This window comes from Atheta coriaria, unplaced genomic scaffold (assembly GCF_025399875.1).
Source record: "Atheta coriaria isolate IRGN ID8LTWV9N9 unplaced genomic scaffold, Caltech_Dcor_3.1 hic_scaffold_4_pilon, whole genome shotgun sequence".
NCBI classification, from domain to species: Eukaryota; Metazoa; Arthropoda; class Insecta; order Coleoptera; family Staphylinidae; genus Dalotia; species Dalotia coriaria.
The window spans coordinates 10,810,002-10,832,644 of record NW_027045446.1 but is presented as its reverse complement, the minus strand read 5'-3'; the positions used below and the strand labels follow the sequence as shown (position 1 = coordinate 10,832,644).

Below are 22,643 nucleotides of genomic sequence, written 5' to 3'. Positions count from 1 at the left end.
TTCACATCATAATTTAAAGTACAATAAAAAGTGAATTTGTGTCTGTTTTCTTTCATTTTATTTATTTTACTTATTTTACTTATTATATACAGTACTCTATTTTTCTTGTCTTGTCTTCTATTGTAATATAATTCAATTATTAACACCAGATTATTTCTTTCATTGCAGATAGTGGTCGAGTGAGGGCGAGCGTGAACGCTGACAAATGGCAAGTGACGAAGATTAAACGCAAGCAAGGCAGAGAGAAAAAAGATCAGGACGGGAAGAAGCCGCTGCGAAATGATAAACGGAAATGGATCTCTTTGTGCGCGGTGCGTGCGCGCTTAGTGCGTTGAGGTCTGGATGATGGCGGCACCGCGTGGAGATAATGAAGCGAAATAATGCGTCGTCGAGATAATGGAATGGAGGTGAGCGATAAAAATACACATTTTTGCTGAGGTTTTCTCAATCACAAAAAATCATAAATAAACAAAAAATAACTGAAATGTTTTTCTCATCACAAACTCAGACACATCTCAAAACTTATCAAAAAAAAAAGAAATTGATTAATAATATAATTAGTTGGAATGTACAAGTAGCTTAAACCAGCTTAGTCCTTGTTGCGTCCTTGTTATAGTCTGGGTTGCGTGTAAATGCCATGAATTAGCACTGAATTATTTATGCGCCGCCCTTTGACTTTCGTGTTTGACTTTCCACTCGTGTGTTCGCGCATTACACTCATGCTGAACATTACGATTAGAATTTCGCTTACGCAGTTATTCTGATTATTCAAGCTATGCCACTTCTGCCATGGCTGTATTTCGGTTTACAATATTATCGGCCAATCAATGTATTAAAATAAGCAAAAAGGCAAAATTCTCAGACTTGAATAAATTTTTTTTGTATTGTTGTACAAATCATGAATTATATCACATTGTGCAAAGCAAACGACTTGGTTTTTATCCAGTTTACAAAACATTGGAAAAAACTATAAAGGAATTTATTATCGTAATCGTAAAATGCACAAAACGTAAATTTATTGTATCAATAGTTAGGTTTTTTAGAAAATGAAACCTAAAGAAACAAAATTAATTTTTGTAAATAAATGTGGCTTTGATTGGTTTTGTGATATCTATTGCGCGTGTGAGTCGATTTAAACGTCCAGCAAAGGCTTCGGCCCGAAGCTCTCGAGCTTTAATTAATCCAGCCGCATAAGCAAAATCTAACGACCCTTTTCCTGCCTTCCGATACTCGCCGCTCGCAAACTACGCGAGACAACCGCGCACATCCGATCCGTCTGCAGAACTAGGATTATCTTGTTATCCTTTCCCTTAGGGGAAAGCGCACGCCACGTATTTATATGATAAATAAATCTCAGCCCTCACTAACAACCAGCTACTCGTCTACCACCGCCATTCGATTTTTAAACATTAATTAATTTATTAAAACAAATAAAATTGGAAAAAATTTTCTAAAACGTTTTTAATTAAATGAATTATTTTCTGGACTTTTTGGGGGGATATTCAGTTAAGAGATATGCTAAGCTTCTTACTTAGCATTATGACATTAATTAGTGAGTGAAGGAACCTTGGTAATTAGCTGTCGCGCAGGAGGCTTAGATTTAATATTATTATTACGGCGTTTCGGCTGCGCGTAACGCCGATGGAGTTTGATACAATTAAGGATTTAATGCTTTTAGGTTGGGCGAGAATGCAATGGGCACATGAACTGAGCTTGGGAATCAAAGACGACATAATCCTGTGTTATAAATAACTCGTTCGTTTAATGCCAAGTCAAAACATATAATTTTACTCAAAGCGCGCGGGAATTATATGCGAATGTAATTAAACTTGTTTTTGCAATTAGCAAGGTAACTAATATTTACAGAATTACGTTATAAGCAACAAAAATTTCAAAAAAAATTTTTTTTGGAAAATTTAAATTCAAACTTGATTTTGCATTTTGAGTTTTACTCATGTGAATTACAATTAACAATCAAAACTTTAATCAAACAATTTCTATTGTCCTGCTGTTATCCTGGGAGGTTTTGTCGAATCGAGGAGTGTAAAAAAACATAGTCGGTTACGTTGGTGCAATTTGTCGAATCCGTCGAAATTTATCACGTCGACTGGAGTTGACTTGCGTTAACCTAGTTAAGGACGAACCGCAGGAGTGCCTCAATCACGATCCCACAGCCGACCGACCAACATTACACAATGACGAGCCAAGAGCGCGCAGAGCGAAGGGAAGCTAAAACATTTCATTAGCTTTATTCAAAGGACACAATTCGGACATTAATACAAAAAAGCGACTGTGTATCAACCCACGTTGATAAAGTTACTGTTTTTATTTCGTCCACTTTTTATATTACCTAATAATTAACCAACAAAATACAAAATCGATTTTCACATTTCCTGAAATAAAAACTATGCGTATACTGAGATTGAGATTGACATTTCGCATGGTATGGGATAATAGGAATGGTAGGCAGGCGTCCATGCCACGGATTATACGAGTACAAGAGCGCGGCCGAGCTGATTGCGATTTGCTGCGTTGTAATTAAACCGTGAAGCGTGACCCCGGCGGCGCGTTCCTGTGTCGCGTTGTCGTCTCGACAATGGCACAATTACGTTCGCCATTTCCTATTATGCTCGCATCCTGCACATCCTCAGCATCCGCAACATACCAGTATGGAAACGCGCCACCGATAATAATAACATTTTTTTCTGTTTGCATGTGACGTAATTAGAATTTTCCTCTAACAACGCAAAAGTACATATCAGTTTTCAGCTATAGTTAAAACCAACAAGAATCGATACCAGCGATACGCCTGATTAAACTATAAGTTTACTTTTAATTAAAAAAGTATTAAACCTGGATAATATTTTACTTTGGTATAATATCACCACTTTTAAAATTAAATAGTTTATTTTTGCGGTAAAAAAAGTGTCGTCGGGGAGTTATCGCAGCAATTTTCTGGAGTTTAGCAGAGAATTTGCGGTTTTTGCATCAGTGAGAAGACGGTCTTTTTGCGGTCATTTGGATGCTGGCCAAACTGCAAAACTATGCGACTTTTACTTTTTATCGGCGTCACGATCCGCTGGCACGAAAACTCTAACAAAATGTCGTACTTCCGGTAGAGCAGTGAGAGAAGCGCGAAGTCGCTAAGTGTTTTACGATAACACAACCATAATATCAAGAAAATTGTTAATGATGCAGTACTACTTATTAAACTCTAATAAAATACATTTATTTTAAAATTGATATTTTAAGAGGTAAAGATGCGGCGGTAAAAATGTAAAATTCTGCAAAAGGTGAAAATCCGAAATGTAAACACAGTCATTGTGAGCTTGTCGCGTCTTGCAGCATCCCGCTCGCCGAGATTTATTTGTTTGCGCATTCGCGACGATCGTTTGACTAACGATAAGCGTGTAAACGTCTGGCAAACGCGAGATACCTAATGTAAACCAAACGCGCCGCGTCACGCCACGATGAAATCTATGTTATCACACAAGTTGCAACTTGCAAGGCGACAAAATTGAGTAAGAAATAAACATTTATAGCTTTATATTTCATAAATTTTCAAAAATTATGTTGGGAATTATAAGATATTATCTTAAAATGCAAATTTAGAAATTTATTTAATTTATTTAAATATGCAATGCAATTTTGATCAACATGAGCAAATCTTGCAACTAATAATTTCCACATCGAAGCACATGGATGCACATTAGCTCACATTAAACTTGTTTTTTCATGTCGTGCTTTCCACCCGCTGACTTTTTTCGAACCGTTGTTTTGCGTGTCGTGTTGCGGTGTTTCGATGCGGTTTCTTTTTTGCCCCCGCGGGTAATGCCGCTTTTCACGACACGTCGAGCGCGAAAAATATGCTCGCGATCAATCATTGTGTCACGCCAAAAAATGGCCAGTCCGTGTTACTCTCCACAAAGAATGCACAAGTATATATCTCACACAAAACACACTTTATCAAAGAATCACCTAGAGTCATCTAAAGTCACCATAACAATTTATAAACAAAGTATTTAGTTACTAAATCTATTTTTATGTTTTTATGTTTCAGGTGTTATTATTCCTAGTGGTACTCGTGTTATATTTCATCGTGGTTGGAGATGCAGTCCACCCGGGTGAGTGTAAAAATATTTACGTGGAAGTGAAAAATATTCATCATTTCATATCGCTGGACGTTTCTCAATTTCTCTTAGCGCAAAAGCTTCTTGAAAGCTGGATCGCATTCGTGTTTCAAATGCGATTTTTTTCTTTTATTTGATGGAAATATTTTCGGATGCGTTACGTTATCGTATTCCGATGTGTTTATCTCGTATTCTTTTATTTACATCCTGCCATTTCTACTTTTCGTGCTCGTCTGTATTGTGTCCGTTTTGAAATGCTTTCGCTTCGAAGCAGAGATAAACATATATTTTTTCGGGATGATACTGATTGATCGTAGCACTTTAATGCACGTTACAATCTAAATTCACAGAAATACATTCCAATAATTTCGTAAATCTAATAATAGATGACTAAAAATTTAGTTTTTTTACTTCTACATTTAAAACGACAGTTTTCCACGGTTTTGAGACACAAAAGTGATATTTTATACACGGACGTGGCTAAAATACTTTAGTCACGGGCTTTAGTCACGGGGTGGAGCTTACGCCTGCGCATTTGCCTACTGTGCAGCACAAAATCTTATAAAACGCTCGCTACACTCGTTTTTAACCAATCTCGTGACTAAAACTCCTTTTTAGCCACTTGATCTTTAATATTTGGTAATTTTTAAATTCTTTAGGCAATAATTAAATTTCGTAACGCCTGGGTTTCTAATAGTGATTTATATCTTAAGTCTCGCACTTAGAAGATCAATCCTGCAGCAATTAAATTTATTTTGCGATCAATCAGCACGGTCGCAACTTTGACTTCTATTGCACACTATCCGACAAACGATAGTAGTCGATCACGTAGTTTTCGGCAAATTGAGCACCAAATAGCAATCAGGCTAAAAGCAATCGCAAAAACGACTCGCACTACCAGCTGCGATATTTTACGACTCCCACTGACGCTTAACATCTCCAACGTTATGCATTTCAATGCCCGATTTGATATTCATCGAAACCACTAAGCATTGAAATCACAACCATTTCATTAAACCAAAACTATAAACTTAAATCTATAATCTTGTATTTTATTGGTGAGGATGAGCCGGGGAATACATCTATATATTAATAAAATAAGTTTTGTTAGTTAAACCATTTATAACTCAAGAAAAACTTGATGAATTTTTCTGATTTTTGAGTTTTTGGATTTGTTTTTGTCTGGAATAAGATAATAATTACAATTAATTCGCATTTTATTATATACTAGCTTTAACCCGCTGCTTCGCTCGCGAATATCTAAAATAATGAAGTTGCTTCCATACGCGTCTGTAGTCACAGAAGAACAATGAAGTAATGAAGTTGAATGGCTGAAAGTATAGTCTATGGAAGTATAGTGTACAGTCTCCATAGTGTAGTCAATTGGATTTGATGTTGACGTAGCTGTCGGTAATACAGTGTGATAATACAGTGTGATGGTACTATAGTACTTAGGTTTGAGCTTCATTGCTGGAATGCTAGATGGCGTTAAAGTAGTCAAATAGCCAGATGCAGAGGTATTATTGGCTAAACAATTTCTTTATTTTATTTAAAAATAATATTTTTATTAAATAAAAAGTAGCCTATAACCATTCGGGGATCACTAAGAATATGTGTACAAATTTTCATGATGATCGGTTAAGTAGTTTTTGCGTGAAAGTGTAACAAACATCAGGACTTTCGCATTTATAATATTAGTAGGGATGTGTATAATACACATATGTTGTTCCCAACCAATAAGGAAACAATGCGTCGTACTTTCGAACAAACTGCGTTGCTGAATAGTTGAATCAAACTTCGAAGCTGAGAAGTTCACAGTTCTCTGCGGCTTTAATTGGATATTGACTGAGGCTGCGGCGTCGTTTATAATTAAATTATTACATTGTCGGATTAACCCACTAGCAAACAATCTGAATTGAGAGATTGTTTTCCTCAACTATTCAATATGTCATAATTGAATTTCGTCAATTTTAAATTTTATATTTTTAACTTTGAATTTGTATTATAAACACAACTTGACATTTTAAGCGAGGAAAATCTTTTTAAGCGACTTTAATCAAATTCTCTTCACGCCCCTCGAGACTTTTAGAGATTTCTAAATTTATACAAGAATTCTCTTGGAGTTCGCAAATAATAAATACCGTTTTCCACGGTGTTATTTTAAAGAGTAGAAAAATCAATAACTGCAAAAGAACAATTTGGTTTGGTAAAAGTATATTTTAGAATTTTTGCTGAAAAGTGTCATGTTACCCTAATAAGTTTATGTAAACTCTATTACTTACACCATTTTCTGGCAAAGATATTTTCACGTGGAATCGTAGACAGTGCTCAATAATTCGATTTAGTATTTTCCTTCATTTTTCACATTCAGCCCACGTTCGCACTGCGTTTTTTTGCATTTTCCGTTGTTCGAGACATTGGAAACATTGCATTAAATTTTCCTACTTTGCCACCTTCCCCTACAGATTTTTATACGATTCAATGATTCTTTGTTTCCGAGGTTCTCTTATAACCGTTACAATATGTGGAATTTCTGCTAGTAAGACTCAAAAAAAAAATCTATGAAAACCAGTGTTTCTGTCGCTGAATGTTTTGCACCTCACTCAGCGTGCATAACATACGGTATGTGTTCCAGCAAGGGCCGCAAGCGCCAGTCTGCAGTGCATTTCCGAGTGACGCTACTTTGCTTTTCTTACACTCATTGCCAGAGGTTTTCACTGCGCGGAGACAGTGCGAGACTCGTGTGAAAATGTTTCCGTTTGCAGCTGATGTTCTCATCTCGTGCGAACTGGTATCATTTTCGACAGTGGTTTTCAAGCTACACAATCTTTTTTGTATTCTCGCTCATATATTACCTAGTTTTATACCAAAAACTTCCGCTGCTATAATTTTCTCTTTAAACTTGATATGAAAGTCTTGAAATCTGTCAAGAAATCACTTAAAACGTCTCAAAATCATTTCAATTAACTTTACTTGACTCAAATTAATTTAATTTGTTAAAGATTGTAAATGTAATTAATGTGGCTCTTTCATTTTCAATGCTCTAGTTTCAGTTAAAACATTCACAGTTAACGCTGAACGGATTCGTCACTTTTCACCACTTTACATTCCTTGTATCCGCGTATCCATTCAGGATCTTGTCGCTACATTTCTCCCAAAACTTTTGCTTCTTGCTTCTGCGTTTCTTGTACAAAGAAAGAACAGAATTGTCTTCACGCCGCATCGCTTTGTAACTTAACGTAACTTGAAGTATAAGAGGCAGAAAGAAAAATTTATCACACAAAGTGATCAAGAATACTACTTAATTAAATTTTACATCAAATTTCTTACTTTATTTGTATAATATTAGAAGTTATGGATTGGTATTTAAATAATTAGAAAGATTTTCACTTTAATATTTTATTTAACTTGGCTGCACCGAAAAGAATACCTCTCTCTTACAAGTTCTTAATCGAACTAACTTAAAACGTTGCAAAAACTTAAAGCCAAACCTTTGACTCATTCGTACAATAATGCTCCTATTGTATACCACACATTAAGACTTTATCTTTATACAATAATAAAAGTATTGGATAGCCCTGATTAATTTTGTTATTTTGCCGGTGTTATAACGACGCATATTCCAACATATAATCTTCTAAAATCTTGAATTATTTGCTTTATCACTTTGAATTGTTTCAGTTTATGCGTAGCTTTTGATCTAAATCTGCATCGCACATAGTTTGCCAGTTGGAGTGCAGTTTGCTTGCAGTAGCATCGCAATAAGTGCTTATTTCGCATGAACATTGCTAACTGTTAACTTCCAATTACTTCGGCGGCGGGCGGCGGTGTTTCTAATAGTTGTTAAGTTAATACGCTGTTATTGTTCGGTTCTTGTGAGCGCTCCGCACTGTTGAAACATATGTGCTAACCGCGTCGTTCATACGAGGTTGAGGGCGGCAACATACTGGCGGTGTGTATTTGGGAACTTGGCCGCGTGCCTAGTCGGCGAAAAGCGTCTGCATCAGCGTCAGCCAACTGCTTTCACGTCATCAACTTTAGATGAGTGTTCGGGATGTGTTAGAAACTTAACAAATGTCTAATTGAATGCGCAATTAAAGTCTAATTTAGTACAAAATAGAAAATTTACATTGTTGTAGGATATTTTTGATTACAATTTGTTTTTATTTATTTTTTTGTTATGAAAACCGCGTTTCATTAGTTTGTCTTTGTATTGTATTGTTTTACTGTAATTTTTGGTGTGGAAAAACGAACGCAGTGATACAAAAAATAAGAAAACGCTGCCTTCAATAAGAAAGAGCTCAGACAACGATAATTTCGATGTTATAGGTATGTCGGAACGTGCTCTCCTTCAGAAACATTTTCTTTTAATTATCCTTTTGATTACAACCGTGTTTTTCAAGATTTTCTTTTCATTACCTTTCTATTTGTTACCAGACTTTCTTTTTAATGTCTTTCAGTATTTTTTATATTAAAGCATTGTTTCAACGTTAAAATATATACTGGTTTTTATGATTACTAGTTTCCGATTTTACGCGGTAAGAAATCTTCGCCGAGTTGCAGTTTTGCCTGCATAATGCAACCGCAGTGTGGCTGAAAACACTTGAAAAGTACCTCTGGCATTATCAAAGAGAACGCAAAATTACGACCCGCGCAGCCACAGCGAAATGAAAAAATAAATCATCAAGATTATGCGCAAGCTGCACGAGCATAGCTGCAGAAGAAAAAACACAGCAAGCAAAGACAGAATGGGGAGCATTTTGGCCGCTGTTTGACTTTGTCGTTTCACCTTAGGTGTCGCCGGCGCGCGTAAAATCTGCATGCGGAATAGCGCATAAAAAACCTACAAACGAAAAGCGCGCGCGCGTTGCGCATGATGCAAAGCGTAAAACAGAAACGATCGCGTCGAGAAAGAAAAGTGAAATGTGCGGTACAAAGAAGCGGCGAGAGGCGAGGAAATGAGAAGCGTAAAAGAGGTACGGAAGTGGTCGGCAGGAGCGTCGCGCGCGTAAGAGTTGGATGCATATTAATGCATATTAAATGTGAGCTGGTAAAAAGGGACTGACAGCGGAGAAGGCGCATATTGTCGAGAGCTTTGAGCTGTAAGCGCTGCCAAATGGCGGCCATCCAGTAAAAAGCTTCGACACATCAAGCAAATGAGCAATGAGGAATGAACAAAGCGTATATTATCATTAAAACCCAAAGGCAAGGACTTAATTCGCACAAAAAAGTTAAAAATCTATTTAGGCTACAAAATGCCTGAGATGGAAAATATTTCATCCTCAGAATCATAAATTTTATTTATTATATTTAATATGCTCACGTTTCGAATGAATAACATGATAACAAAATGATCGAATGACGAAAACGGAAATGGATACACAAAGTGATTGAAACATTGACCAAATATCCAGACGCATCGATACTGTGCGTGTCTTAAAAGAAACTCAAGCAGGATGTATACTTTTGCGGCGAGTTTTATTGCTTTCTATTTTTTGTTTTCCACGAGTTTAATTTGATATATCGACAAAACAAGCAACGATTTTATCTCGTAAATTTAAAAATAAAAAACAAACAACAAAATATAATAAAACGTTTACGTAAACAACAAAAATGCTTTCTTTGTTTGTTGGCAAAGCACATTAAAGCGAAGATAATTTAGAAGTTTAAAGCTTTTTGCGAATTTCAACAAGAAAAGAATCATGGAGATGTTGACGACGTGGCGCACACAAAGTAGAAATCAATGATACAATAAAAAAATCACTTTCCGATACGAATTGTGAGCGTGGCACATTTCGGCTTCATTGGACGTGTGAGTTTCCGGGTCTGCGGCGTGATTTTCATACTCGAACGGCGATAAATTTTACGCGCGTCGTCAATTGGCCCCAGCGATTGATAGTAAATCGACTGTCGACAATACCAAATCGAAATATAAAACGGTCATAAAACTAAACATCTAAACCAAAACTATAGCATTTTTTTATAATAAATTTATATTCATATGATTTTCACATTATTTTGATTAATTTGGTGACATGAAATAACATGTGATGTTGATGTATACATTCGAAAATTAACTTTGCGCCTGAATGCTCAAAGTAGCTTAACGCAAAGAACTCGCAATACCTCGAATCCGAACTTACGTCGTGGAACTAATACCGTAAACCAACATCCTCGGATGTTAACACCACGCGCGTAGCTCTAGGTAAACGCGAAGCGAAGCAAAAGTCATAAGTAACACTGGTGGAGTCTTTGCTGGTCTCGGGAATGTGCTCTCCTTACGGTTTCATGCTTCCGTGCTTTAAGGATCACGCATATACCTCTCCATCTCCTGCGGGCATTTGATAGTCTGCTGTAGCCGAGGGCACTTTCTATAAGTTTCATAACTTTGCAATCTGATGGCGCAGCGCAAAGCGGGCGGGTGGTGCTGCTGGAGTGGTGCAACTCGACGTGTTCGGAGCATGCTTAAGATGATTTTGCTTTAAGGCGCTTAGTCATTTCGCACTTGGTCACGTACGTGCATTCACAAAACTCTTCTCGTGGAAGAATTGTTTAAAAAATAATTGTTGAAAGTTAAAATAAATGAACCAACGCTTAGCGTTGCTCCATAATTAGTTGATAATTTAATTCGAGCGTGTTTTACCGCTTCAGTTATTTTACTCGGCGTTCGAGTCGAATAGTTGGAGATGTAGAAACGCGTACTGATGATGAAGAAATGTTAAACATGCCGTGCGTTCGCGTGGTACGTGCTTGGTTAAAACAATTAAGACTTAACATTATTTCACTTCACTTGCACCCTACTTTAAAGCTTTAAAGTTCAGCGTCTAACAATAGCACCAACGTTGCAATGCATTTACATACGAGTATAACAAACGCATATAATCTTTTATTTTCTATATTTTTTAAGTGAAAACTTCTTCTTCTAACTAGCTTATTTTATAGAGAATTGTCCGTAGATTAAGACTCTGCGATTTGTTTCTTTATATCTGTTTCAGTTTACGATATATCCGGAATTAAAATAAATCATGAAGAATTTAAACATTGCGATTTTTAGCACTTTCAGTCGCATTTTTAGACCTTTTGCTGTAGGAAATATAGTTATTTTAAATTTCTATCTGATAGAGAATTTTCCAATCTTTCATAATTAGCAATTCGTTGGTTGCTATCTCTTTTACCTTATGACATATTATTTATTGAAAATCGACGATAAAAATTATCAAGCACCCCCCCTTGGTCATTTTTTTCTTAAGAGTAAAAATTTTATCTCTCAGATTTCCATTTGAACTATCCTATCTTATAGAGAAAAGTCCGTAGATTAAGACGCTGCGATCAGATCTTAATTATCTCTTTTAGTTTACGAGATATTCGCGATTGAAGAAAATGGGCAAAAATTGAAAAATGTCACTTTTTAGCACTTTTAGTCGCATTTTTCGACCTTTTACTCTTTGAAATTAAATCATTTTAAACGCCTATCTGGTTAAGAATCATTCATTCTTCCGTAATTTACAATCCGCTGGTTGCTATCTCTTTTAGTTTAAGAGATATTAATTATTGAAAATCGTCGATAAAAATTATCATTACCTCCCCTTGGTCATTTTTTTCTTAAGAGTAAAAATTTCATCTCTCAGATTTCCATTTGAACTATCCTATCTTATAGAGAAAAGTCCGCAGATTAAGACGCTGCGATCAGATCTTAATTATCTCTTTTAGTTTACGAGATATTCGCGAATGAAGAAAATGGGCAAAAATTGAAAAATGTCACTTTTTAGCAATTTTAGTCGTATTTTTCGACCTTTTACTTTTTGAAATTAAATAATTTTAAATGCCTATTTGGTTAAGAATCTTTCATTCTTCCGTAATCTACAATCCGCTGGTTGCTCTCTCTTTTAGTTTAAGAGATATTAATTATTGAAAATCGTCGATAAAAATTATCAAGCACCCCCCCTTGGTCATTTTTTTCTTAAGAGTAAAAATTTTATCTCTCAGATTTCCGTTTTAACTATCCTATCTTAAAGAGAAAAGTCCGTAGATTAAGACGCTGCGATCAGATCTTAATTATCTCTTTTAGTTTACGAGATATTCGCGAATGAATAAAATGGGCAAATATTGAAAAATGTCACTTTTTAGTACTTTTAGTGGCGTTTTGGACTTTTTGCTGACGGTAATCTAATTATTTTATATTAGAGAATTTGTCTTTCTCCGATGTGTGAATAAAATATTATTATATTGTATCATAAAGTATAAATTAAAGCAATATTGCAATTTGATAGGCATTATTAAATTGCTCATGATTGGTATTTGCATGCAAGATCAACTTTGTTGCATATTTGATTAAATGTGTTTTGAATTTAAACCTGCCGTTACTTGATAGTCGGTTAGATGGCACTATGATGCATGTTTTTGCGTTAAATATGGTTTGTCGGTGGTAGAGAGTGCACACCGTGTTCGTGTGCGATCACGCGATTTCGAACAAGAGATAAGTTTGTTTACCTGCAGATATCGAATCTTTATTTCTTGGAATAAAATCACATCTTGCAGTTTATATTGACATCGTAAATTTAAGCAAGTATTCTTCAATTCTTAAATCATGAATATAACTAACAATTTCAAATTAGGTGGAATAGTTTAATATAAAGATACTCGTAATGATGACCCATCGTGCTGGTGTAAGTAACTTTTAACTAAACCTTTACACTTGATGCCAATATTATAATAAATAAACCCAATTATTTTCCGACTACTGATACTATTTTTGTCTGATTCTCTCGCTGTGCTGTGTTCTGAAGGTTTCACTTTTACCGCGTGTGAACTGCACACATGATTTTTATTTTGATGTGTTAATTTAATGCTTTGCCCTTTCAATCTGGATCTCTGTTTGGTTCATCTCTATGAAGTTTTAACCCGGGGGAAATTTAGCTCTTCAACAGTTTTCGCTGTTTATTTTCGACGACCACGCCGCGCTTCGAACTTAATTGAACTTAAAAATTGAAGCTTGCCAGCCGCGCGGCGCGCACGATAAACTCCCTGATGAAGAGGCGCGACTGAACACCCAAAGTTGGGACATTATCTTGAGCAGGCACGCACAATGCGACATGCAAATAGAGAACAGAACCTATCCGCAAAGTTTCAGCAGTTCGGCGACCTCTTGAGACTGTCATCCTCTTTTTCGCTGGACAATTCTGGTTTATTACATGATAAATGTGGATTACGAGTATTTCTTGTTTTATTAAATATTTTCACTAAGAAATCACAAAATTTATTATTTGTAAGTCAAATAATTAATAATATAGATTATTCATTGTCTTTTCATTAAAAGTTATTTTTCTTATGAGTTTATTTCACTTTTTCTTTCTTTTTGCGTAAAAATATTTGAACATTTCTCATTTTTCTTTCTATCGATAAATAAAAGAAGAGATGGGGAATCTTCTCATCTCAGCCGTAAACTTTCAAAGGAAAATCCCTAAACCGAAAAATGAAAAATGACTAAAAAATGAAGTCGACTACGGGACTTTGCAGCCTCATGAAAAAATGAGCGAACGTTTCGCAAAGTAAAACTCTCTTATAAGCCACGAGGATTCGTGTGCTCTTGTGCGTTGTTTCTGAAGTTAGCGGCGTTTCTGTTTCCGGCGTGGTACAACAACTCGCGTTCGCGTTTTGATTCCGTCGACGAGCATTAAAACGAGACGTGTAATGTTTAATGGAGAAAATTGTACGTTAAGTAATTTTCTTTGACTCGCAGCGCTCTATTGCATGATTGTTCTCATCCTTTCTTGTTTTTTATCATCGTTTTGCTAACTTTTTGTTCCTTTATCGTATTTTTATTCTTTTATCATATAATTTGCTCCATTCTGTTTGAGAGTATTTTTTCTCCAACTTGAGTTTTATTTTTTGCGTAGAAATGTTTTCATTTGCGGCAATATTTAAGTGCGATTTGTATGCAAGTTGAAAAAATGTGTTGCACGCACGTTTTCGTCTATATTTTTATTTTACAAAAAAAAAGTAACAACGTAAAGCTTAAAGTTATTGATTTTTAAATAATGTAATAATTCATGTAAGGGGTCATATTGGCGAGACATTTATAGTGTCACGAGAAACATAGGAATAAAAAAATATTAGCCAAGAATTTTGGCAGGAAAATTATGAACGCTTTTATCAGCAACGGGGTCGCGCGACGTTTTTTCTGGTTCGCGACCTCGAAACTTGAATCTAAACGCTGTGCCAAAGCACTTTTCATTACGACGAGACGGCTGGCCCATTAGGACGCACGATGAAACGCCCACGCTTTGATTTTTATGTGCTTTGTGAACCTTTTACGCCGCGTCGCCATGATTAATTGCAATTTTTCATTGATTAATGACTTCAAAAGTGCATAACATCAGGTGTCACGCTCAATGTAAATCAGTTTAGTCAAACCCTTATTAAAACACTTATGAAAATATTGTTAAAAGTGTGCAAACGTTAAACAAAAATCAAAAAAAAAATTTAAATTAATTTTGTAATTTAAATAATTTTTCTGTTCTGTTACAGGTTGTGAGTGTATAGTGTATTCAGCAACGTATGGCAAAGAAAAAGGAACATTTAAGAGTCCAGATTTTCCCAAGCCTTACGCACCAAACATTGACTGCTTATTATACACATTTATTGGAAGTTCTGATGAAATCATCGAAGTGACATTCTCGGAATTTGATATCCGGAAAACGACTCTCGAGTAAGTGCTGTTTATTAATTATGTTCATTGAATCAACAAAAAACAATTAAGTTTCCTCTTCCTTGCGCTTCATTTCCGCAACAAATTTTGGAAACATGTCGCCATTAATATTGCCTATTCAAGTGAAAAAAAAATTAACGATGCTTAGCGGTGCTTAGTCGTCCCAAAGAAACTCCTGCGAGGAAAGCATTCAGAAAAACAAAGACTAAGGTTAATTGTCCGTGAAAGAACACGGGCATTTAAGCAAACAGGGTAGCATTTTCATCACTCACCTTTATTCACGTTCTCACCTTAGCTTTAGCACCGGGTAGATTCCTTTGAGCTTGGCCTTTTATTTATATAATAAATTTGGCGAAGCACAAACTTTGTAAAGCGAAAAGTTTTCCTAGTGTGGCGTTTATTTTCCAATCAAATCGATGCTTTGTAAGCCAACGAGGCAGGTAAAAACGGCAATGAAAAGCGTGGTGAGAGCTGAGGAAAAAATAACGAGAAAAACTTTTTTGGCGATGCTTCGCGAAAAGTTTTGAGATGTTGGCTGCGCAACGGTTATGGTTATGTCTACGTGGGAGAAACTTTGTGATGGATTATCGACGTAAATTGGCTTGTCTACAGGTAAAAAGCGAATTTTAATGAGATTCACCAAATTTAATCATAGGTAAATCACCAGGTTCAAAAGCCACGACTGTTAACAATACCTTTTCCTCCTCCTGCACCCACGCACGCATATATTACTACACATTGTTCTCTACATTTCCGGTTTCGGGTTAGTATGTGTTAAAGTGAACATCCCGACAGTGTCCGACCACTGTGGTCATTAACAGCAACACGATTAACCACTGGTAATTCCTCCGAGCGCTTTCTCACGTAGTGCACACCTGCGCAGCAAAGGCCACCGGCTGCGGGACTCTCGACGCGGCGAGTTGTCTTCATCTGCATACGAGATACACGGGTAACACAGGGCAAGCGCACCCAAGCGCAGGAAAACTATTCATAGGCGCGCTTTGAATGCACCCGAATGAACCTGAATGCGCCAGCAGGATGTAAATGTACACCTTGCGTGTACACCGAAATATATTGCACCGGGGTAATACTTACTTACATGATATAGTACGGGGATGGCATGGGTGAGAATGTATGATGTATGCACATGGGCCGCCCGTGTGTTAAAACTGTCCGTTGTAGTCTCGTACGTCATTAATAAATTTTAATAAAGGCAATTTAGACGTGAATTATGATATAATTCAACAAAATAATTAATTTTTGTATCAAATATATTTATAATTAGTGTTATAATGACGGTATAATTTGAGACTATAGTTTTTGAGGTATATTATTTGATATTTGTGAATAAAGTGTAGTATTTTAATAATATTTTTTACTTTCATCTATAAATCGCCAGTTTTTCTACGTTTTAGACCCAAAAATTGTACTTTAAATACGGACGGCTAAAGTCTTGACTAAAGTACTTTAGTCACGGGCTTTAGTCACGGGGTAGCTATAGCTCGCTCCAATTCAAACTCTTGAGTAAAGTTCTCATTTGGCCCCTTGATACATATACTACAAGTATAATAACGTGATATGTAATGTTCTAAATTTAACCTGGACAAAATGACACTATTCAATATTTGAATGTGAACGAGGCATGTTTACAGACACCTTGAAGCAGATAGTGTCAATCTAAGTTTCTTGCGCGTTGATGACCTGTTACACCGTTCAATATTATGAAAATGTAAATTATTGGAAATAAAATATTACTTCTTGAGTTTTTCATGTTTTTGACGTGATAACGTCTTTAAAATCGTTTTAGTCGGGTGACATGTTCAGAAACTTCACACCAAAACCTCACGAGGCCGATCGCAGGTATAACGAGAGAGAGACGGACCGATCTCCGTCTCATCTCGAGCGCTGCCAGTCATTCCGTGAAACTTGTCACGCGGAATCCTCACCAGCGGAGGCAGGCATAGCGTTCGAGTGAGTGGACCGATCTTCCGTCTCTCACTCTAGCGGCATACAAACGAATGGAGATTTTCTCGTGCGGTTAATGAAGTGTTATAACAATTGTTTATCACCAATAAGACGTTATCACGTAAACATCTCGATCGTAAACCTTTTACAAACAACTTAAATTTTTTTTATGTTTTATTGATTGACCAATGTTTTACCTTTTTTTAGTACAGTGTATAGAATGAATGTGTTTGCAAATTAGTACGATATTTGCGGGGTGGAACAAATTGTTCTAATGCAATTGCGACCGCATATGGCGCGACTGCAGAGAGCAAAAACCTATTCGCCCGCTGGAGCGCACATTAATTTTCATCAAACGCTAAATAACGACGAATCAATGGCCATTCGCGGATAATTTACGAGGGGCCATTGAGCAGTCGATGCTCTCCAACCTACATTTGCCCTGCGTCGACATTTGAACAAACGTACTGCTCTACAGTTTCAAAAATTTAGAAAAGTTACGGTGGCATTTTTAAGAAAATTGGCTATATACATAGTGGGGTTTACATTAATTAAGTGATGTTTTTATTAAAAATTTGAATTGTGCTGCCTATAAGATGAATGGTACATAAAAAGATAAATCTTATGCCTTCTTTATGACGAAATCTTTTATTCAGCAAATGCAGCATTTTAAATAATTGGAATTTTTACATTCTGTTTTCGGATTTTGAAAGATAATTTATTTCTTAATTGATTATTTGAGTAATTATTTTTCTGTCATTGGCCGTGTTGGCTTATTTGCAATTTTAATATAAAATTGGTTTTACATGCCAATAGGGCCTTAATATATAATTGTGTTACTGGTTTCCAATTCAGAATTTAATCGAAATTAAAAGATTCATGCATAGTGCGAGTTTATTTCTTCTCATGTTGTGTATTATCACAATGAGAGTATCGGAGTTTACAACCAAACAAGTTTTCTTATCTCTTGCAATGTTTGTGCTATCGCCACGCGGTTGGCTTGCGTACGGTGTTAGTCTTATTTTTGTCGTCGGGTGATCTACACGCACATTTTCTTCACAATAATTTGACTTTCTTAATATTTCTTCGCGATATTACGTAATATTTCTTCTTCGATTGTGCGCGAGTGATGTGCGGCTTCGTTAAACGCGAATTGTACATACCCCGGGGTGAAGAGTGCCAAAAATACAGAAATTTATTTAGTGTCAAGGTATGTTCTCGTATTTATTTCAAATTGTGTATTTTACATAATAATATTCGTATACAATATATTCAGCGTAATTTTAATACTAATTTTATATACATTACATTTTCGGGTGCTCATGAATTTATTCTTAGCTCTCTTTTAACGTTCCAATCAATATATTCACGACGTATATTCTAGGCATTCTTTAACAGTACAAACATTTCTTGACGTGTTAACTGCCTCACCAATTTGAGACTTTCAACACCTGTTTCAACACGTTCCTATCACAAAAACATTCTGTTGAAATCAATAAAATTCTCAGCATGTAAAACATTCAAAACCTATTTACTTCCATTAGTTTATTCCCTTTTTATACCTCAATATTATTTTACTTTAATTTGCATTAATTGTATTCTCCATCATTAATCATTGTTGCATCAGCAGATCAGAGATAAAATAATTTATTATTGTGTTTGATATATTTCCGTTTGCTTGATTTTGTTATCGCCACAAAAGCTTTTATTGAACGAGTTGAAGTTTAACAGCAAACATCCGAAAGCCACAAAACTTTCAAACTCAAGCGTCCGTTTCAGTGCGCCAAGTCAAGCATTTCGAAGTTCATCGGTTTCCTTCTTACTTTGTTCAAAGGTAAACTAAACACAATATCCAATAAAACACTAAATGAAACGCTTGACTATTCTCTTATTCTGGTGCATTCAGCGTTCAAATAATGACGGAATACAAATCGCAAAGTTACGCATCTCTTAAACCTCCAGTAACATTTTTATCTTTAATTTTATTTATGAAAAACACCAAGGTTTCATACACTCAAACAAAATATGGTGGAGAATTGGCTAATTTAGGATTTATTCGACTGTTAATGCATTTTGGATCGTAATAAATTAACAAACTTTATTTGCGTTTTGCGCGCGGTGCACATTAAAGTGTACCCAGTTGTACTATTTATATTTTGTTGCGACCTCTAATGAGCTATTTGCTTCCTGTTTTTGAAATTTATCTGCGCGTAAATATACGACCTGAGTGCTTCACGTGCGATTGCCCAAAATAGGTAATTATTTAATTTGATCGAATACATATATATAATTCTACTAAACACGTAAAATACAGTTGATACAATTGAATTTATTCGTATATACTAGTATTGATCGTAGCAGACAAAAATTAACAGAACATTTGGCACAAAAAATGAAAACTTTTGGCTTTAATTATGATTAATAGCAGTTGAAAGCGCTTGGGAAAAGTTTTATTACTTTTTGTTTCGCAACTCTTTGCTCCACGCTGCAGTCAACAAATTAATAAATTCTTTCGTTTTATTTTTATCATTTAAATATATTTTCTGCTCGTTAAGTTTCTATTTTTTAACTCATAAATTTTGCACTGCTTTTATTTTGTTTCATTTGGCGTATTGCTTTCGTGTGCGTTTGGTTGATGGTTGAATATTGCCAACGTTTGGTGCACTGCATCACGCAGAAATAACGAGTGCAAACAAAAAAACTACGCGCGCTTGTTGCTTAATTAAAGTCGTTCTCATTTCTTTGTATTTTTCCCTCATTTTCTGACTTTTATTCGCGCCAACGCTGACGCCATTCAAGCGAGGAAAAACTATGAAAAAAGCTTGCAAAGTGCTAGTGACTAGTTCAACCTGGTTTGCTGTTGGCAGAGCTTTTACTTAATGTTTGCTGTTTTAGTCACTAACGGGGTCGTCGGTTGGCATTTCATTTCATTTAATGGAAACATAATTAAATGAACAAAAATTTGATTTTTTTAAAATTTTATTTTAACTATTCTGAAGCGCTATTTAGTTTATTAATGTTTTTAGTCATAAAAATTATTATTGGCTAAAGTTAGGCTGTTTTGCTATGCCGCAGAAGTCCCGTTGTGGCAATTGGGCTTATTAAGTCGACCTCGCATGGTTTATACCTCATACCACATGCACGAGCGTACATTTTCACATTTCTGTCGGCGGTAGCAGTGCATGCATCAAGGATATTTCACCCTTCCAATTCCGCGTTCAGTTTCGTTCCGGAATGCTACCATGGCCACTTCTATGAAACCTCTATGCTCAACATTTCCACGATTGCCGCGTTCCGGGCTCAAAATTCACGAAAATACCTCAACACAAACATGACTAGCCTTGTATACCCTTGTAACAGTAATAGGTTTGTGTACGAGCCGTCTACCGCATTCATATTTCAAGATTTGGCCCACATCGGCGCGCTTTAATGCGCACGTATGCAACGAAATTGTTAGCCGCGTGTAATACGAAATGCATGCGAAGATGGAGAACTGCCAGTTTGGGGGCAGAGGGTAAAGGACGCCGCCGTTGACGGATGGTAATGGCGAGGAATAATGAACGCTCATTTGCAATTTTCGTATGCGCACGCCAGCACGCTGAGGGCGCAAGAACAAATATCAACTTGGGCGCCGGTTGTGCGCAAAGATTAATAACGCAATTCCCGCGCGCACCGTTTCGAATGCGAGCTGCGATTTCGCAGCGCAAGAAACTTCAGTTCATGACATGAACCCGCGAAATTAGTCACTCATGTTACAATAAAATAAATAAAGTAAAACGTTGGGAATTTACTGCAAACATTTTTCATTATAAAACTTTGAAATTATATTTTTCACATATACGTCGAACCCACGAAAATAATACGCAATGCAACAATGAATTAAGTTGACGTGTCAAACGGTCGTTTGGTTTTTATGACCATTCTTTGCGTTTCTATTATTTTTACTTTTGCCTGCGCATTCCCTGTAATTATAATCCGTTCCGTATTCAAATAACGCGCATAAACAAAAAACGCACACCGCGTATCTTTACAACGCCCACAAATATTGTATTAACAAATCGGGGATTGCGGATAGCCGGCGATAATAATGCTGCACACGAAACGCGAAAGTTTTTCCATAGCTTAGCAGTAATGGCAAAGTGAGTTCCGCCAACTTCGGCGCCGACTACTAACTTGAAGCTTCTGAGCAGCGACGAGAGCTTTATGTGCGCTAAACGCGCACAACTTTTAATATCCCGAGTGCATTTGCTGGCGGGCGGGCGTAGGGCAAATAATAAAATCGAAATCTGCCATTACGAATACGATTACGATTACCCTTCGCTATTACACCGTGTATACCTATACCTTGTAATATAGCTGTAAAACGTATGGAACGGATATTTTTGGGGGGTTATGGTACATATTAAGAGTTTAATATTTAATGTCTGTATGCAGTAAAGAATTTATGGCAGGTTCTAAAAATTTAATATTAATGAAGTTGTTTATTTTTTGGTTATATGTGTTGTGTATTTATCACCTGAAAGTCATTATTATTATGTTTTTATTATCAGGGCTATAGAAATTTTAAGCTGTACAGAAGGCATGTCATTTTTTGTCGAATACCGCAAAATAGGGGTTGAAACGAAGCAATAAAGGACTTGCGTGTGATGAAAAATTTAATATAGTCACCAAAGGGTAAAAGGTTTTATAATTCTAAAGAAATTGGACACAAATTTGTAAATTCATGGACAAATCGTGCGAAAAAGAAGCGAATTTATTTTTTTTGCTAAAAATTTTATATTTAAATTTGATTCTTCATGAAATAAACTAACTTATATGGTTTTGATGTTTGTGATGTTTTTATGAACACATTTTCATTTTTATGCTCTCCTGGATAAGGTGTCGAGAAACTAGGCGTTCAAAATGTAACTTTCACTTAGATTTTGCTTATTCCGCAATTTTCTGCTGGCGTTCGCCGCTTTTCCGCTTGAATTGTTTAAGTTTTATGTCTTCCGCGCTCGTCCATTATAACAAAACGCGCATACACGTCGCACACACATTGGGGAGGTGTAAAATATTATTTTCATTTTAACGTCGGATCCGCGCGCACCTCGCATCGGAACGTTAAAGGCATCTAACGGGTCGAAGCATGTTCATAACTTTTTTGTGCTTCCTAGTAGAGATGCCAGATTTCCGAATGCCGAGGCTGCCTTTTCAGTTTTTCCAGCGGTGTGTGCGAAGGAGTCTGGCGAGGTAGTCGTGCGCACTGGCTTAAACTCAATGCCAAGGTGGCAACAAGCTAGAAAACTAGAAAAATACTCGGCTCTAGAAAATACAAATACTCACAGAATGCCAGCAAATCGTTCCGTGTATTTTACGTCACATTTTTATATACACAACAATGCCGTTTGTGTTTAAACTTTTTTGCTTTGTAATATTTCCAGAAGTTTTTGAAAACCATGTAGGCAATAACTTGTCGTTTTTGTTACTAGTTTCCCGGGACACTTTTACGGCTAGGCAATGTTTAATATTTATTAAATACTCGCGAGGTGGTCTACAACGCGAACACTGAAAGCGTTTTAATAAAGAATCTCTCGTAAATATGAAAATCTAAAGTAGAAAATATTTTGCTCAACAAAAACTTGTAAAAGTTTATTAAATAATTGTTACGTTAAACTTTCATCTTTAACTATAGCAAGAATGTTAAATACGTTAACAATGAGGTTAGCTTTGAGCATAAATCAGATCTGGTGGAGGCGCCGGGTCTGGTGGAGGCGCCAAGTCGCCGTGCATGCGGTGTACTAATAGCCCTTCGCACACAAACATCCCCTACTAAAACATTGAACCAAACACACCTTGAA

General features: G+C 36.2%; 2 protein-coding genes across 3 annotated transcripts in view; one reads left to right on the top strand and one right to left on the bottom strand.

Moving 5' to 3' along the window:
* The window catches only part of LOC135791273 (glutathione S-transferase 1-like), a 58,752-nt gene extending 38,982 nt beyond the window's left edge, over positions 1-19,770 (bottom strand). Inside the window, exon 1 of one of the 2 annotated variants that reach the window (XM_065301628.1) lies at positions 19,765-19,770. The gene's annotated coding sequence lies outside the window, so the exon portion shown is untranslated. Of the gene's footprint in view, positions 1-14,412; positions 14,421-19,764 lie in introns of those variants that run through there. The other variant, XM_065301629.1, reaches the window with a different exon arrangement.
* Sol1 overlaps positions 1-22,643 on the top strand; it is a 110,826-nt gene that overhangs the window by 19,712 nt on the left and 68,471 nt on the right. The window contains exons 2-4 of the mRNA XM_065301618.1: positions 169-407; positions 4,061-4,124; positions 14,658-14,838. Coding sequence (XP_065157690.1) covers positions 381-407; positions 4,061-4,124; positions 14,658-14,838 — 272 coding nt within the window. The 5' untranslated portion in view covers positions 169-380. The remainder of the gene's footprint in view (positions 1-168; positions 408-4,060; positions 4,125-14,657; positions 14,839-22,643) is intronic.